The following is a 16625-nucleotide window of genomic DNA, read 5'->3' as shown; positions in this document are numbered from 1 at the left end:
GCTTAAGCTGGATGGAAAACTAAACCTACTGTTTGTTTCGAGATAAGGCAAACCCAAAGGACCTAGGCGATAGAGTGCTAGACGCACATTGGCGCTGTCGCAACAACTAGCCTCTTAATGCGCGTATCACGGCCGGAACCAGTGAGCGTGTACACTCCCGACGAAAGCCTTAAGCTTAGGTCTGCCTCCCTGCCCAGGCAAGGCCACACACCTCTAACCCACTCTCCGCACATTTAATACAAATCCCTGAACTCCCTGCACTGGATCGAATCTCAAATTATGCACATTACACTCACCTGCAGAGAATCCACCAGAAGAGACCCATGCCCCACGTGCACAGGAACGGCGACCACCCCTCCGGGCCTCGCCAATCCGCCCTGGAGGAAAATCTTCCGATCCAATAGGCGATCGCTAACCACTCGCAACATGCTCGCGCACACGCACTCACACTGAGCCAGAACCCAAGAAAAGATTCTCTGCAGTACTCAGTTCCTCCCCATCCACACTCTCACAGACGATTCGAGCAGACTTATTGCCGATAATCGGATTCAATTTCCTATTAAACTATCCATCTAACATCCTTACATATACTATCAAGCTTAGTCTTAAAGCCAGATAAGTCTACGTTGCCCCACTACTTCATCGGTACACCGCCTGTTTCAAACTCTACTCCCCTAATGGTTAGACTTCATCTAATTTCAAGCTCTAAACTTCCTAACACCAGTTTGTACCACTTTGTCCTTGTGCCTACATTAGTACTAACTTACCACTATCATTCTTCCCACCTCCTAAGTCCTAACACCTGATATATTATATTAGAGCCGCAATCCCGCCGAGCCTTCTTGGCAGGCTACAAGCCAAGCATCTTTCAGTCATGGGTTAGGGGTTGTTATAAATGTGTATGGGTAGGGTTTTGTGGCCTGCCTTGTGCAGGAGGTCAGACTAGATGATCATATTGGTCCCTTCTGACCTATGAGTCTATGAGTCTATGTCTGTTGGGATGGTATTCAGATTGATTAGTCCTGTCCAGGCAATTCTGAGTCTCTCCAATTAGTTCCAGATCTCATATCTCAAATGGAGAGGAGACTCCATTACAGTCTTTAATCTCACCATCTACCATTGTTAGTTTGGTTTCTGAATGCCTAGGGGATGAACATCTATTGTCTTTCTGACAAGCTTAGAAAACTTTTCCTGGATTTCAGGAGACTGTGACGAAGTCATATATGGAAGTCTTAAAATATGTAAAATATTGTTATAAAAAGGACAATGATCAATTGTTCTTCATGTCCACCAAGGATAGGATGAGAAGTAATTGGCTTAGTTTGCAGCAAGGGAGATATAGGTTGGGTAGTAAGCGAAAAGTGTCTAACTGTGAGGATAGTTAATCTCTGAAACAAGTTACCTAGGGAGGTTGTGGAATCCCAGTCATTAGAGATTTTTAAGAACAGGTTAGACATACACCTGTTAGGGATGGCCTTAGATATACCATATATACTCAGTCAGAAGCCATTTCATTTATAACCTGACCTCCCCAAGATGGATAAGTAAAAATGGGAAATTTTTATAACCCATTCATAAGCTGACCCTATAATTCAGGGTTCAGCAAGCTTTGGCTCCCGGGCCATGAGGATAAGCCGCTGGTGGGCCGAGATGGTTTGTTTACCTTGAGCGTCCCCAGGCACGGAGATAAACCTACGTAAACAAAGTGTCCCAGTGCACCAGCTGCTTACTGTGACAGGCCGTGACAGCAATTGGTGGGGAAATTTTTTGGGAGGGAGAAGCTAGGGGTCAGGGGAGTAACCCCTGTGACCACCCCCCACATGACCTCAGCCCTAGCCTGGAACCCATCCCATCCTTTCCCACCTTTTCTGGGGAGGGCCAGGGGAGGATGTCTCTGATCTGGCTGGAGCTGCTCCAGCAAGCTGGGCAGCACGGCCGCAGTCTGCTCCGGCGGGCCAGACTGGGCGACGCAGCTGCAGCATGTTCCAGTGTGCTGGGCCGGGCAGCACGGCCGCAGTGTGTTCCAGTGGCATGGCCACAGCCTGCTCTGGGGGGGCGGGGCCGAATGTCACGAATGCAGCCTGCCAGCCCCGGAGCTGCAGCTGCTTTGGAGGCTGGGGGGAGAGCAGCGTAGCCAGAAGTGGAAAGACTCTGGCTTTCTGGCTGTGCTGCCTCTCCTTGCTCCCTCTGTTGGGGGGAGGGGCTGTGTCCCACCTCTCCCTCTCTATACCCGTTCATAAGCCGACCCCCTTCTCTGATACTTCCCTTTTTTACTAAAAAAATTCGGCTTATGAATGAGTATAGGGTACTTAATCCTGCCTTAGTGTGAGGGGATGGACTAGAACGACCTCTTCAGGTCCCTTCCAACCCTACATTTCTATGATTCTGTATATTTTAGAGTAGACATTTTTTTTTCTATAGTCTAACAATTTGGAGATACAGAGACTTGTTCCATTCCCTATGTTTAAGCTTATTTTTGAAAAAATGCAGGTTTACTTTTATATATGTAGTCATTTAGCATCCAATTCTGCCTACTACGTATCAGTTTTTGGTTCTTCAGTCTCACTGCATCTAATTAGAGGCCTGATTCAGCTACTGTTAATTTCATTTGAAAGACTCCTATTGACTCCAAAATGGGAGTTGAAATGGGAAATAAAAAGGAGGAGGTTGGTTTTTTTTGGGAGGGGGAAGGAGAGGGGGTTAAGTCTATTACACTTATTCTCAGTGACTTGTGAAATCTCAGCCCCTGGATTTGAATTTTGATTCTTACCAGAGTGATGTCTTCTACACTTTTTCTCTTGAAAGAAGTTGCAAATTTTAAAGCTGATGTTCCTTGCTCCCTGTTCCCTGATAAGGTGATTGTGAAATCTCATGCCAAACTTTTGCCTAAGTGGTAACAATTTTCACGTAGAAAAAATACAAAAGAAATTGTATGATGATCTGGTAAGTGAGGTGAATTTCAATAGGTTAGATCAGGGATCGGCAACCTTTGGCATGCGGCCCGCCTGTCAGGCTGGGCTGCTTTGTTTACCTGCCGCGTTTGCAGGTTTGGCTGATAGCAGCTCCCACTGGCTGCGGTTCGCCACCCCAGGCCAATGGGGGCTGCAGGAAGTGGCTGCCAGCACATCCCTCAGCCTGTGCTGCTTCCCGCAGCCCCCATTGGTCTGGGACAGCGAACCGTGGCCAGTGGGAGCCGCAGTTGGCTGAACCTGAAGACGCAGCAGGTAAACGAACTGGCCCAGCCCGCCAGGGTGCTTATCCTGGTGAGCCGCGTGCCAGAGGTTGCCGATCCCTGGATTAGATGTTAAAAAGGGACTTGGTTACTGTTTTGGAAAAAAATAAATCTTTTCATAAATCTTCCATATAATTTATGAGGAGAAACCCAAGGGAAATGTCCTTTTGAGTCAGTCTTTCTAATGGGCCATACTTTGCAAGTTATTATGATCAGGATGGAGGACCATTATTAGATACATTAGAAGTGTATTCTGTCAGAAGTGTCAGTGTTTATTGCCTCTTTTCAGAATGTCTTTTATTCTTAAAATTTGCCATGTTGTACTTAGAGTGAATTTCACAACTTCACAAAGAATTTGATTATTCTCTGGTGATGCTGGAGATTCTGACTCCAGCTAGTTCAGATCCTCAATTCAATTCTATAGGGCGCTACCTAATTATGTTTAACTATACAGTCCATAGCCTTCCTAGATTATGATTCTGCTGGTTAATTCCCTGTGGCAGGGATCTGCAGAGGCAATTCATGAAGGCGAAAAGATGGAAACTCAGTGGAAATGTATTTGAGCATAAGCTTTCATGGGCTACAGCCCACTTCGTCGGATGCATAGAATGGAACATATGGTAAGGAGATATGTATACATATACAGAGAACATGAAAAGTTGAGAGTTGTCCTGCCAACTCTAAGAGGACAACTCCCACCTTTTCATGTTCTCTGTATGTGTGTATGTTCCATTCTATGCATTCAGTGAAGTGGGCTGTAGCCCACAAAAGCTTATGCTCAGATACATTTGTTAGTCTCTAAGATGCCACAAGTACTCCTGTTCTTTTTGCAGATACAGACTAACACGACTGCTATTCTGAAATCAGTGGAAATTGAAGTTCTCTGGATGAATTCCCTCTGCAGAGCCACAGTGACCCTCTTTATCTCTTCTTGAGAATTCCTTTAAGGACCTTTTGAAACAGAGAGGAAACAAAGATGGGTATAGGGACGTGACCTTTTCTAGTCTGATTCTGAAACATTTGGATCCTAAGATGCAGCAAGTGATGGTTAATGACTAGTGCCCCTCAAGCGTGGCACAGAATCAGAGAAATGTAAGGCTGGAACAGTCTTGAGGCAGGACCAAGTAAACCTAGACCATTCCTGACAGGTATTTGTCTAATCTGTTCTTAAAAACGGACAATAATGAGGATTCCACAATTTGCCTTGGAAGCCTAGTCCAGATCTTAACTATCCATATAGTTAAAAAACATTTCCTAATATCTATCCTGAATCTCCCTGGCTGCAGATTAAGCCCATTACTTCTTATCCTACCATTAGTGGACTAAAGGAACAATCTAGCCCCATCCTCAGAACAGCCCTTGATATATTAGAAGACTGTTATCAGGTCCCCACTCTGTCTTCTTTTCTTGAGAGTAAACATGCACTGTTTTTTAACCTTTCATCATAGGTCAGGTTTTCTAAACCTCTTTCATGTTTGTTGCTGTCCTCTGTACTCTCTCTAGTTTATCCACATCTTTCCTAAATATGAGACCCAGAAGTGGACACTGTAGGCATGAGCAGTAGAGTGGAACAATTACCTCCGGTGTTGTACATATGATGCTTTTGCTAGTACACTCCAGAAATATATTAGCCTTTTTTGCAACTGCATCATGTTCTTCACGCATGTTTCATTTGTGATCCAGATTCTTTTTAACAGCCAACTAGTTATCCCCCATTTTGTATGTATGATTTTGATTTATCTTTTCTAAGGGCATGGCTACACTTACATTTTTGCAGCGCTGGTAGTTACAGCTGTGGTCGTACAGCTGTGTAGGGCCAGCGCTGCAGTGTGTCCACACTGACAGCGACCAGCGCTGCAGTGTGGCCACAACTTGCAGCATTTGCAGCGCTGTTGTGAGTGGTGCATTGTGGGCAGCTATCCCACAGAGCACCTCGTCCCATTTTGGCGCTGTGGGTTGTGGGAAGGGGACGGAAGGGTGCGGGTCATTCCTGCTTCTGTTCCAACGACCCGTGCTGCATCGCTTCCCTTTTCAGCCGTTTGGTGCCATTGTGAGTCTGCCGCGTGATTTCAGTAGAAATGGAGCCCGAGCTGCTGAGGACTTTGCTGATGAATGTTGCCAGCACATCACGTCTGGCAGTTGAGCTATTCCTTATGCTCCAAAGTGACAGTGAGGAGAGCTCAGATGATGAAATAGATTCGGCTGACGCGCCTGACACTAAATTGCTTGTGGCAGTAACGGACGTGCTCAGCACCGTGGAACGCCGCCTTTGGGCTCGGGAAACAAGCACTGAGTGGTGGGATCACATCGTCATGCAAGTCTGGGATGACGAGCAGTGGCTGCAGAACTTTGGGATGAGAAAAGCCACTTTCATGGGACTGTGTGCTGAGCTCGCCCCAACCCTGCAGCGCAAGGACACGAGACTGAGAGCTGCCCTGTCAGTGGAGAAGCGGGTGGCTATTGCAGTCTGGAAGCTGGCAACTCCAGACAGCTACCGATCGGTCGCAAACCAGTTTGGAGTGGGAAAGTCGACCGTTGGAATAGTGGTGATGCAAGTTTGCAGGGCCATTAATCGCATCCTGCTAAGAAGAACCGTGACTCTGGGGAATGTGCAGGACATTCTGGATGGCTTTGCACAAATGGGTTTCCCTAACTGTGGAGGGGCAATAGATGGGACGCATATTCCTATTCTGGCACCACCCACCTGGCATCCGAGTACGTTAATCGGAAGGGGTATTTCTCTATGGTTCTCCAGGCGCTTGTGGATCACCGTGGGCGTTTCACTGACATTTACACAGGATGGCCTGGAAAGGTGCATGATGCACGCATCTTTCGGAACAGTGGCATGTTCAGGAAGCTGCAGGCAGGGACTTTTTTTTCCCAGACCAGGAAGATCACAGTGGGGACGTCGAAATGCCCATTGTGATCCTTGGAGACCCGCTTACCCGTTAATGCCTTGGCTCATGAAACCGTATACAGGGAAGCTTGACAGGAGCAAGGACCGGTTCAACTACAGGCTGAGCCGGTGCAGAATGACTGTGGAGTGTGCTTTTGGCCGTTTAAAGGGGAGATGGAGAAGTCTCTACGGGAAGCTAGACGTGGGGGAAAGCAGCATCCCAGCGATTATAACCGCGTGCTGTATCCTCCATAATATTTGTGAAGGGAAGGGTGAAACCTTCAGTGACGAATGGACCTCCGAGGTTCAACGCCTGGAGGGCTGAATTTGCACAGCCAGAGAGCAGGGCTACTAGAGAGGCCCAGCACAGTGCTTCAAGGATTAGGGATGCCTTAAAGGAGCAATTTGAGGCTGAAAGCCAACAGTAATGTTGGGTGCCTTCCACAGGAGTGAAGTGCAGTGGTTGCAATGATTTGCAGTGCCTATTTTTCACTTGTGGTACAGTATGTTACACTTTCTTGTAAATAATAAAAACTGTTTTAAAAGACAAGAAATCCTTTATTAAAAATACAGTACATAAAACGGGCAGGGGGGTAGGGTGATGAGCAGTAAAGTCAGAGGTTTGAATATGTCCTTCTTGAGTGCTGTGCAATGCCTGCTGCACTTCAGGATTAATATGCTGCATGGTGATGGGGTTGAGTGCATAGGGTAAGGGTCGTAGTTCTCAGGGCTGTTAGGTGAACGTATGGGTGTTGGGGGCAGCTGGTGGTGGTAAGAACCAGGATGCTGGAGAAGGGGTTTTTGAGGAAACAGTGGGGCACAATGGGTTGAGCTTTGGGATGGGGGGAGGAAGGCACGGTAGTGCTCTGCCTGCATGGCTAGCATTGACTGCATGAGGTCTGTGTGGCGTTCAGGATGCTTAGCAGCCGATTTGTGCTTCTTGTAGCCAATTCCTTTCTCTTGGCAGCCTTTTCCTTTCTCTTGGTAGCCTGTTCTTTTTCCTGCTTTCATTTTCCTCCAGTCCTGCAACTTTTTATTATCTGTGGAATACAGATTCATAACTGCTTTCACCAGCTCCTCCTTATTCTTCCTTGGTTTTTTTCTTAAGTTTCCGTAGTTTTTCAGAAGTCTGCGCTGATGGAGCAGTATCCAAGGTCACTTTAAAAAAAAACACAGAGAGATAAACTTTTACTACAGAGCCTGTGTTTTTTAATGTTTTTAAGACTATTTGTAGCATCATTTACACATTGCGAGCATAGCACAGAGAGGCCACAGCTGCAGAGACAAATGGTGAGTTTCCCCACATCTGCCACAGCAGGTGACTCCTGGGAGCCATCTTAGCAAAAACTGCACACGCGGCTCACCTGGGAGCGGGGGCTGCTTGACTCTGGAATGCCATGGTTTTTTTGTGAATTGGGGAAAGCAAAGAGCGACACATTGCCACTGCAACAGGGAAATAGCACTGAACTCTACATCCACATCTGCCACAGCAGGTACTCCTGGGAGCCATCTTGCACACGCGGGCTCACCTGGGAGGGGGGGCTGCTTGATCTGGATCATGGGGTTTCTGTGACTTGGGGAAAGCAAAGAGCAGCCTACAGGGAAAATAGCACTTAACAGGGGGGTGCTGCTTGAACTCTGGAATCCCTCTGCATTTTCCACAGAATTTTTAACCTCCCGATATCTATCTCGCTGCCCGGGTCACCTGGGAAGAGCGGGAGGGTCTTCTACAGCTATGTGGATTCCGCCCTGGGTCCCTACGCAGCTTGCCTGTGTGCAGCAATGTCGTCCCCCACCCCTCACGGCACAATGGCGCGGACGCGTTAGCCTGACTGGGACAAGGACCACGGTGGCTCTCCCTATAAACTTGCGGAAGCGCATTGCACACGCTCTGGCTGAAACTTTTGAAGAGATTACAGAGGCAGATTACCGCGACGTGATAGACCAAATCAATGGGCTATTCCACATCTAGGCATGCTTGCAGGCAGCCATAGCCCCCCTCCTCCCAAAACATTTCCATCCTTATAATAAAAGCTTCTTACCGGAACAGGCTCCTCTGCTGGTTCCTCACTACCAAGTCCAGCGGCTGCGACTGGCTAGCTTCTTCTGGCTGGAAAATAGCTCCTGCTGCATGACTCCTGGGAGTCTCCAAACACCTCAGTAGCCTCCCTCTCGGGTTCCTCTACACCCTCCCCTCCTCTCCAGGCTCTGAACTGTCCATCGTGATCCTCGGATTGGCAGTGGGGTACATCCAAGTATCGCATCCAGCTCCTTGTAAAAACGGCAGGTCGTGGGGGCAGCACCTGAGCGGCGGTTTCCCTCACGTGCTTTGCAGTAGGCACTCCGCAGCTCCTTTACCTTAACCCTGCACTGCACCGCGTCCCGGTCATAGCCCCTGTATTGCATTGACTTTGATATCTGGCCGTAGGTATCATAATTTCTACGGCTGGAGCGCAGCTGTGCCTGCACAGCTTCCTCACCCCAAACACTGATGAGATCCTGCAGCTCGCAGTGCTCCATGCTGGGGCTCGTTTGGGGCGTGGAGGCATGGTCAGTGATTGATTGATTGCACTCCACGCCTCGCTGAGCAAACAGGAAGGGGATTTTTAAAATTCTGGGGCATTTAAAGGGCGGGTCACCTGAGCCCAGGGCAGTGGAGTGCGAAACGATGACCAGAGAGGCTGAAAAGGTATGCTGGGATACCTCCTAATACCCTGGAGGCCAATTACAGCGCTGGTGAGTGTCCACACCTGATGACCAGCGCTGCATCACCAGCGCTGGATTCGCTACACCCGTAGCAGACCAGGAGTACAGCCAGCGCTGCAGACAGGGAGTTGCAGCGCTGGCTGAGCTTTGTAAGTGTGGACACCGAGTAAGTTGCAGCACTGTAACCCCCTCACCAGCGCTGCAACTTGCAAGTGTAGCCAAGGCCTAAGTGTAGAATGTGACCATGGTGTGGGTCTGCAGAGGCACTGTATTCTAAATTCCAGTTACTGGTACGTATTCTGCTTTTTCCTATGAATGCAAAGAGGTCACTGGCAAACTTCAATACTTCCTCTTGTCTTATAGATTTTTGTGTCATTCTTAGCGTAAAAGGATAATGAGACAATGATTTGTGGTGGGTTTAAGAAGTTCAAGGCACTTTTATAAGCTAAGAAACATTTCAAAATGTCTTGAATTTTTTTAATGGTAAAATGTTTGAAATGACATATTAGCTTTCAATTAATATAAATGCTAAACATCATATTTTTAAGTTTGTGTGGCCTTGGTAGTGGCTAGGGACTTTTACATCTTGTTTGTTCAAATTTGGAGTTGACTCTTCAGAACTTCTAAGGCTGGACATGATGAAGAAAACATTCCAGGATGGGACCTAGCTCTACATACTTCCTCATGTAGCTGCCATATATTTTGTCTAAGAATGTCCATGGCAGTCTTTATTTATTCAGGAAAAAGTGCATAGGGCTGAAACTTGTCTAAATACAAGACTATGTTACAGCTATTTGCACACTTGTCTCTCCCTCTAAAAATCTTTAGCTCCTAAATATGGTTTATTGTATTTGTTTGTTTGTTTTAGCCATAATTGCATATATTACAAATTTCTCAACATGGTTTTGTTTGGAGTAATTATGTGCATGCTGTGTTCACTTATGAAAATATATCTTGAATTTTTGTGGAACCCTTAATAAGGGGAAGTTATCCTGTATTTCACCTCAGGTTTTCCCTGTTAATGAAGACTGTCATCTTTCAGGTACCAAAGTGAAAAAAATTGAAGCCACAGTTGTTCCCTGTACACAAGTTTCCATGTCATTTTTTGACCGACTGTACTCTGAAGAAGTTGTTAGAGAAACTGGCCATATTGTTAAGTGTTATGATGACTATTATGATGGCATTCCCATCTCAGATGAGTTAAGAAAGGTCAGTACAGCATTTAAGAATTTCTCAGTGGTTTTCATACCTCTGTCAGTCACTGCTAGTCACTTCTTGCCATCCTGTGGCTGTCCCCAAAGCATACAGCTAAGTAATTCTCAGATTTTGCATGGATGTTTCACTGGCATGTTGTACAGTTATCCCTACTGCCTGGAATAGGAAAGCATTAAACACAGATCTGAAAGGTAGAGATGCAACTATTTAGATTTGTGCTCACAATTCCCAGAGAGTAGTTATCAGTGGTTCATAATCATGTTGGAAGGGCATATCAAGTAGGTCCACAGGGATCAGTTCTGGGTCCAGTTCTGTTCAATGTCTTCATCAATTATTTAGTTAATGACAGAGAAAGTACACTTATAAAGTTTGTGGACAATACCAAGCTGGGAGGGGTTGCAAGTGCTTTGGAGGATAGGATTAAAATTCAAAATGATCTGAACAAACTGGAGAAATGGTCTAAAGTAAATAGGATGAAGTTGAATAACTACAAATGCCAAGTACTCCACTTAGGAAGGAACAATCAATTGTACACATACAAAATGGGAAATGACTGCCTAGAAAGGAGTACTGCAGAAAGAGATCTGGGGATGATGGTGGATCACAAGCTAAATATGAGTCAACAGTGTAACACTGTTGCAAGAACACCAAATACCATTCTAGAATGCAGGGCCGGATTTAGACTCCTTCCTTAGGCACCTTTTTAATTTTTTAATTAACCTGGAGTGAAGGAAGGACCCTCTGCTGCCAAAGTGCCGCCAAAGACCTGGACTGCTGCCGGGTATTTGAATTGGGCCCCGCAGTTCCTAAAGCCGGCCCTGCTGGAATGTATCAGCAGGAGTGTTGTAAGCAAGACACGAGAAGTAATTCTTGCACTCTACTCTGCGTTGATTAGGCCTTAACTGGAGTATTGTGACCAGTTCCGAGCACCATATTTCAGGAAAGATGTGGACAAATTGAAGAAAGTCCAGAGAAGAGCAACAAAAATGATGAAAGGTCTAAAAACATGATTTATGAGGGAGATTGAAAAAACTGAGTTTGTCTAGTCTGAAGACGAGAAGACTGAGAGGGGACATGATAACAGTTTTCAAGTACATAAAAAGTTGTTACCAGGAGAAGGGAGAAAAATTGTTCTGCTTAACCTCTGAGGACAGGCCAAGAAGCAGTGGGCTTACATTGTAGTAAGTGCAATTTAGGCTGGACATAAGGAAAAACTTCCTAACTGTCAGGGTAGTTAAGCACTGGAATAAATTGTGTAGGGAGTTTGTGGGGACTGGACTACATGACCTCTCGAGGTCCCTTCCAGTCCTACGATTCTGTGATTCTATTAATGCATTTTTCAGATGTAAAACATGTAAATGAAAATCATATCCACTGTGAGGATTTCTGCCTGACTGAAAAAGTTTCCCATATTTTATATGTAAATAATGGAAATTCCTAAATGATCAGTCTCTGTGGTTAACATACAACAAAATAGCTGCATTTGTTAATTTTTTTTAAATTTCATATTAGAAAATGAAATTGACATTTTTTTCTTGCCCCTTTCCAGGTTTTGCTTCTGGAAGATTCTGACCATTTTGATTTATTCAGCCAGTCAAATCGTGAGGAGTTTCTCTTCTGTCTTTTTAAGCATCTTTGCCTTGGAGGAACTCTCTGTCAATTTGAAGATGTGCTTGGTCCATACCTAGAAACTACAAAGGCTTTATATAAAGATCTTGTAAGGTAAGGTTGTTGCATTTAGAATCTGATTTTCAGAAATGCATACAAAATTTTACATGTGCAGCTGTGCATAGAATTGCATGTGCACATTTTGAAAATTATGCTCTTTGAATCTTATGAATATACTTTGTGCGATAAGATCAAAGATAAGTTGAAACAGAACATTAATGCTTCACTAGCAAAATAATACAGTTTTAATGGCAACTCTCTTATAAAGGAACTTTTTGCCACATTATAAATATTTGCTGTATAGTTTATTTCCATTTGATTGGTTCCAGTCATTATTCTACATATGGAAAATGGGGAATATCATTGAAACCAGATTAAGTGCTCCAGCTGTAGTAGATAAAATCACATCAACCAATTGTGGAAATATTTAAGTTCCTAATAAAGTTATTATTTTCTGAGCTTAACATTTTACTCTTAGGAGAATAGACTTCTGAGTCATCTCCTATCCCCTGGTGCATGTAGCTTTCACAATTCAAAATAGCTAGTTTGAAAGTTGTTAAAATGATATTAATGGAAATTTTTATTTTTGCATTATGGACTCAGTCCTATAAGGTGCTGACCACTTTGGCTCTGATCCAGCAACACTCTTAAGCACATGCTTAACTTTAAGGATGTGAATAATCCCACTGAAGTTAAGCACTAAAGGATACATAAAACATGTCAATGGGACAACTCATGTCCCTACAAGCCCGCGCTTAATAATTTTGCTGGATTGAGGCCAGTGTTCAGCATCTTGCAAAATCAAGCTCCGTTTGTCTTATAAATCAGGCCCAAACAAGGTGCTTTGGGTTGAAATGTTGGTTCTTTCACAGTCACCTGGAATAAAATATTTAAGTCTTGATTTTTGCCACCCTTAATTATGCTGGTAGTAGTATCCTACGCTTTAAATATTCATAATGAAATCAGTGAGACTTTTGCAGAGTAAATACTACTTAATAAAGGTAAGAATCTGGTCCTTCTTAACTTAACATAATGGATTAAAGTGAGCATTCTTGCCTGGTTTGGAGAATTAAGAAGCTTGTCTATTTTGCTTGAGACTAATCCATATTTTCTGAATCAGCATCTGGTGTTAACATCAATTTAATTTTTTTTAACTATTGCTTATTCTGTTTGTCAATGATAGATCATAGGTTGACAATGACCATTTAAAAAATCTTGTTCAGAGTTATGTATTCTGCAAAATTTTAAAAATCAAGACTAGCCACACAGTGCATAAATTAGACACTAATGCCAGAAGAAGAAATCTTTATTCATGTAAGTAAGGAGTTCCATTGAATTCCATGGCACTTGTGAATAAGGATTGCTGTATCTGGCCTTAAACTGGAAGAATTTACTTACCTGTTGGAATTTTCTTGTTTTAAATATTTTTGTAAACCACTTTGGTTGACTAAGTTTAAATCATCCTCCATTCTAAACAATTTTAAAAGTTTCTCATGTCCAGCGCTTTCCAGTGGGCATGCTGATTCAGTTCCATAATACTGAAATCATCAAAATGAGCTCTCATTGGGAAGTAGTGTTAAGACAGTTTCTGCCATTGAAACAACCCGATTAACAGATGGAAGATACTGAAACAGAGATTTTTATTCTAAAGTTTGTTTTGCATATTCTTTTTAACATGTACATAGTGTTACATATTAAGTTTATTTAACTAGTTACAGTATCACAACTAATCCCAGCAGTTTTCTTAAGTAGTGTAGATGTGGTGCTTGGCTATATGGTTTCCATAGTACTGTACAGAGTATTCCAATGGGCACCTCAGGAATACTGAACATGGCAAGAAAGGAGCTAACAGTAACAGAAACTTTATCTTCTCCTCCCTCACTCCACACTCACAACATGCTGTCTGCTGCTCTAATCCCCAGCCTTAGTTTACTCTCTGCATTATACTACAGCTGTTCCTATTCCCATGCTGTTGAATGACATTGGACAAAGTGCTAAGACTACAATTAGTTCCTCCACACTATTCATTCCTTTTGCCTCTCAACTACCTTCTTTCTTCTAGACAGCTTTACTTCTACTCTCTGAGCCACTCCTGGGCTTCTATCTCCAGCTGGATTTTCTTTATCTTCAACTCTCCTTAAACCTTCTTCTTGGCTTCTCTTTTTATATACAGCTTTCTCTGACCAGGATCTTGCAAACTTTTAAAAACAAGAAATTATTTGGCAAAATTGCTTCACCCCTTCACTAGTTCTATCTCCTTCTTTGATGCCAATCTGACTTTTACCTTTGTACTATCTACCTTTTAAAGCCTCAACTTGTTCCCTTGACTCCATTCCCCTGCTGTTTCATTGTCTTCCTTGCTCCTTCTCATTCCCTTACCTTCATTCTTGCTTCTTTCCTTAGAGACAACAGAAATTGTCTGTTTCTCCTTTCGTTTGTCTTTCAAGTCCTAAAATATGCTGTTTACTCGTTTTACTTACTCTCCTTCAACTTTCTCTCCTTGATCCCTCCAGTCTGCCTTCTCCACTCCCCTAAAACTGTCCTAACCAAGATCACTAACTTCCATCTCTAGGCTAAGACTTTTTTTCCTATTCTTTTCCTTTATTTCTTACTTGATTTTCCCCTCTGCCCATAAGTTCTGTGGCCATTGTCCTCTTCAGTTGCCAGTCAGGCATCACCTTTTGGCAGCTGGACTCCCATCTCAAATTCAGTCTTTCCAAAGCTGAACTCCAGGGGCTAGATTCACAAAGAAACATAGGTATGCTAATGCTCAGCATCACCACCCTTAACTATTGTTGGCATCCTTTTGCCTGCAAGAGACGGTGGGAATTGCAGCCTATAATGTAGATGGTTTGCAACACCTCATGTGACTGAATAGTCCCATACAAGATTTGCATGATCTTTGGCAGTTATTGCAAATGTATGTATCTTGGTTAGAAGCTGTTTGCTTCCTATGGGCTCTTTTCTTTTCAAGCTGTAGGAGCTACTCCTGTCATGGACTTTGATGCCCTGATGGAGACGATGGCGCCACTTGTTACGATCACAGAATCATAGAAGATTAGGGTTGAAAGAGACCTCAGGAGGTCATCTAGTCCAACCCCCTGCTCAAAGCAGGACCAACACCAACTAACCATCCCAGCCAGAGCTTTGTCAAGCTTGGCCTTAAAAACTGGTTGCCAAGATTTCCCATTGATTAGGATGAGTTCCAAATTCCTTCATATCTTGTGTGCATATATCTTTATAGCGAAGCTTGGGACATCCTGTTGTTCTTGTTCCCTGTGATAGCTCCCTGTGTAGCATGTCCTTTGGTATGCTTCAGTCTTGCAACCTGCTCAGATGGTCCAGCAGCACAATCGTCTTTGCTTGAGCAGGACTGTCACACTTGGTAAATTTGCCCTTTGAAGAACCTCTGTGTTGGTGACTTTATCTTGCCATTTGATCTTGAGTATGCAGTGTAAACAGCATAGGTGGAAACTGTTTAACTTTTTCTCCTGATGAGCATAAGTTGTCCATGTTGTCCCACCATACATGAGAATGCTTAGGAAGCAAGCTCGATACACTAGCATTTGGTCTTGGTAAGCTTTGAATTGTTCCATGTTCTTTTCATCTGCTAAAAGTGGTGGCAGCCTTTCCAATGCGAACATTTAGTTCTTCATCTGAGGAGAGGTTGGTGGTCACTGTAGAACCTAAACAGCTGAACTTTTGGACTATTTCTAGCTGGTTTGCCTAGTGCCTAGAAAATAACTGGGATTGACAAAGCCTGAGTTCAGCATCTGAGGCTCCATATGCAATGAATGGGAAGCAATAGGCACCTCAAGATGGGATTCACAAAAGTCAGCATGCTAGCTGGTTACCTGCCAAAGCTAGCCAAAGGGAGATGCCAAGGCAAGGGGTGTGTCCTAAGCCTCACCTCTCTCTGAGAGAGAGGCTGCAGGGAGATGTCCCTGTGCTTGGGATTCTGAGATGCAAACCCTCTCTTGGTGTTAGGTGCCTACGGGTTTTTTTTGTTTGTTTGTTGTTTTTTGCAAGCAGCAGGAGGAAGACTAGCTGGACCTCCCTCATAACTTAAAGCCCAGAGGATAGGGTACTCACCTGGGATGTGGGAGACCCCTAGTTCAAGTTCCCCAACTTGGGGAGAAGGAATTTGAACAGGGATTCACTGGGCGAAGGGGCTCCTTTAGTGTCTCCTGTTGAAGCGATTCTATAGTGGATATACCATTAAAAATTTAATTGGAGCAGGGGATCCTGGGTCTACACATACACACAAAATTATTCTGTTGTTATTTTTGCACAGTGGATCAGATTCAGCACTGGGCTTCAACTCCTCCTCATCCCTCCCTGGCCATTTTGTGCATCTATGGGGGGCCCAATCCAGTAGGTGAGCTCTGAGCATGCTTCCTAACAGATTGGGCCCTGCATTTAAGTAAGGTAGATGAATGCTTATCTTCCCCTGGTTTGTGAATCATTCTGGGGTTAGGTGTCCAGATTCCTGGTGTGGCTGCAATGTGCATATGTAGAGACAGAAACATAGGCTCCTAGAGAATTTTTTTACTGCCAAAATTTAGGTGCTGAGTGACTTTAGGTGCCTACCATGTTTGAGGGCAGCTGAGTGTGGGTTTTGTGAATCCCAGTGGGCCCTGATTCTGGGATTTAGGTGCCTAAAGTGGTAGTTAGGTGCCCACATTCTTTTATCAATCTAGCCCACATCTTTCATCTTGATAGGTACTGAGATCTTTGTTAATCCCATGACCAAAGTTGCTACCATGATGTCATTTTAGGCTCTTCTCTCTTTCTTCTCTCTCCTGGGTTTTATTTGTTGCTTCTTCCTTTTCAATATTTCTGAATTACACATAATGTTCTCCCTTCTGATGTCTCCTTTTCATGTGCAGTTTATCCAAAATGCTGCTG

At 44.2% G+C, this 16625-nt stretch overlaps 1 protein-coding gene across 4 annotated transcripts in view; it reads left to right on the top strand.

Annotated features, from left to right (window-relative positions):
• The window catches only part of CFAP300 (cilia and flagella associated protein 300), a 37545-nt gene that overhangs the window by 9965 nt on the left and 10955 nt on the right, over positions 1-16625 (top strand). For all 4 annotated transcript variants that reach the window (XM_032762880.1, XM_075061715.1, XM_032762879.1 and 1 more), the window contains exons 4-5: positions 9877-10043; positions 11599-11771. In XM_032762880.1, coding sequence (XP_032618771.1) covers positions 9877-10043; positions 11599-11771 — 340 coding nt within the window. The remainder of the gene's footprint in view (positions 1-9876; positions 10044-11598; positions 11772-16625) is intronic.

Source organism: Chelonoidis abingdonii, chromosome 1 (assembly GCF_003597395.2).
Source record: "Chelonoidis abingdonii isolate Lonesome George chromosome 1, CheloAbing_2.0, whole genome shotgun sequence".
Classification (NCBI taxonomy): Eukaryota; Metazoa; Chordata; order Testudines; family Testudinidae; genus Chelonoidis; species Chelonoidis abingdonii.
This window is presented reverse-complemented; position numbering and strand designations above follow the sequence as displayed.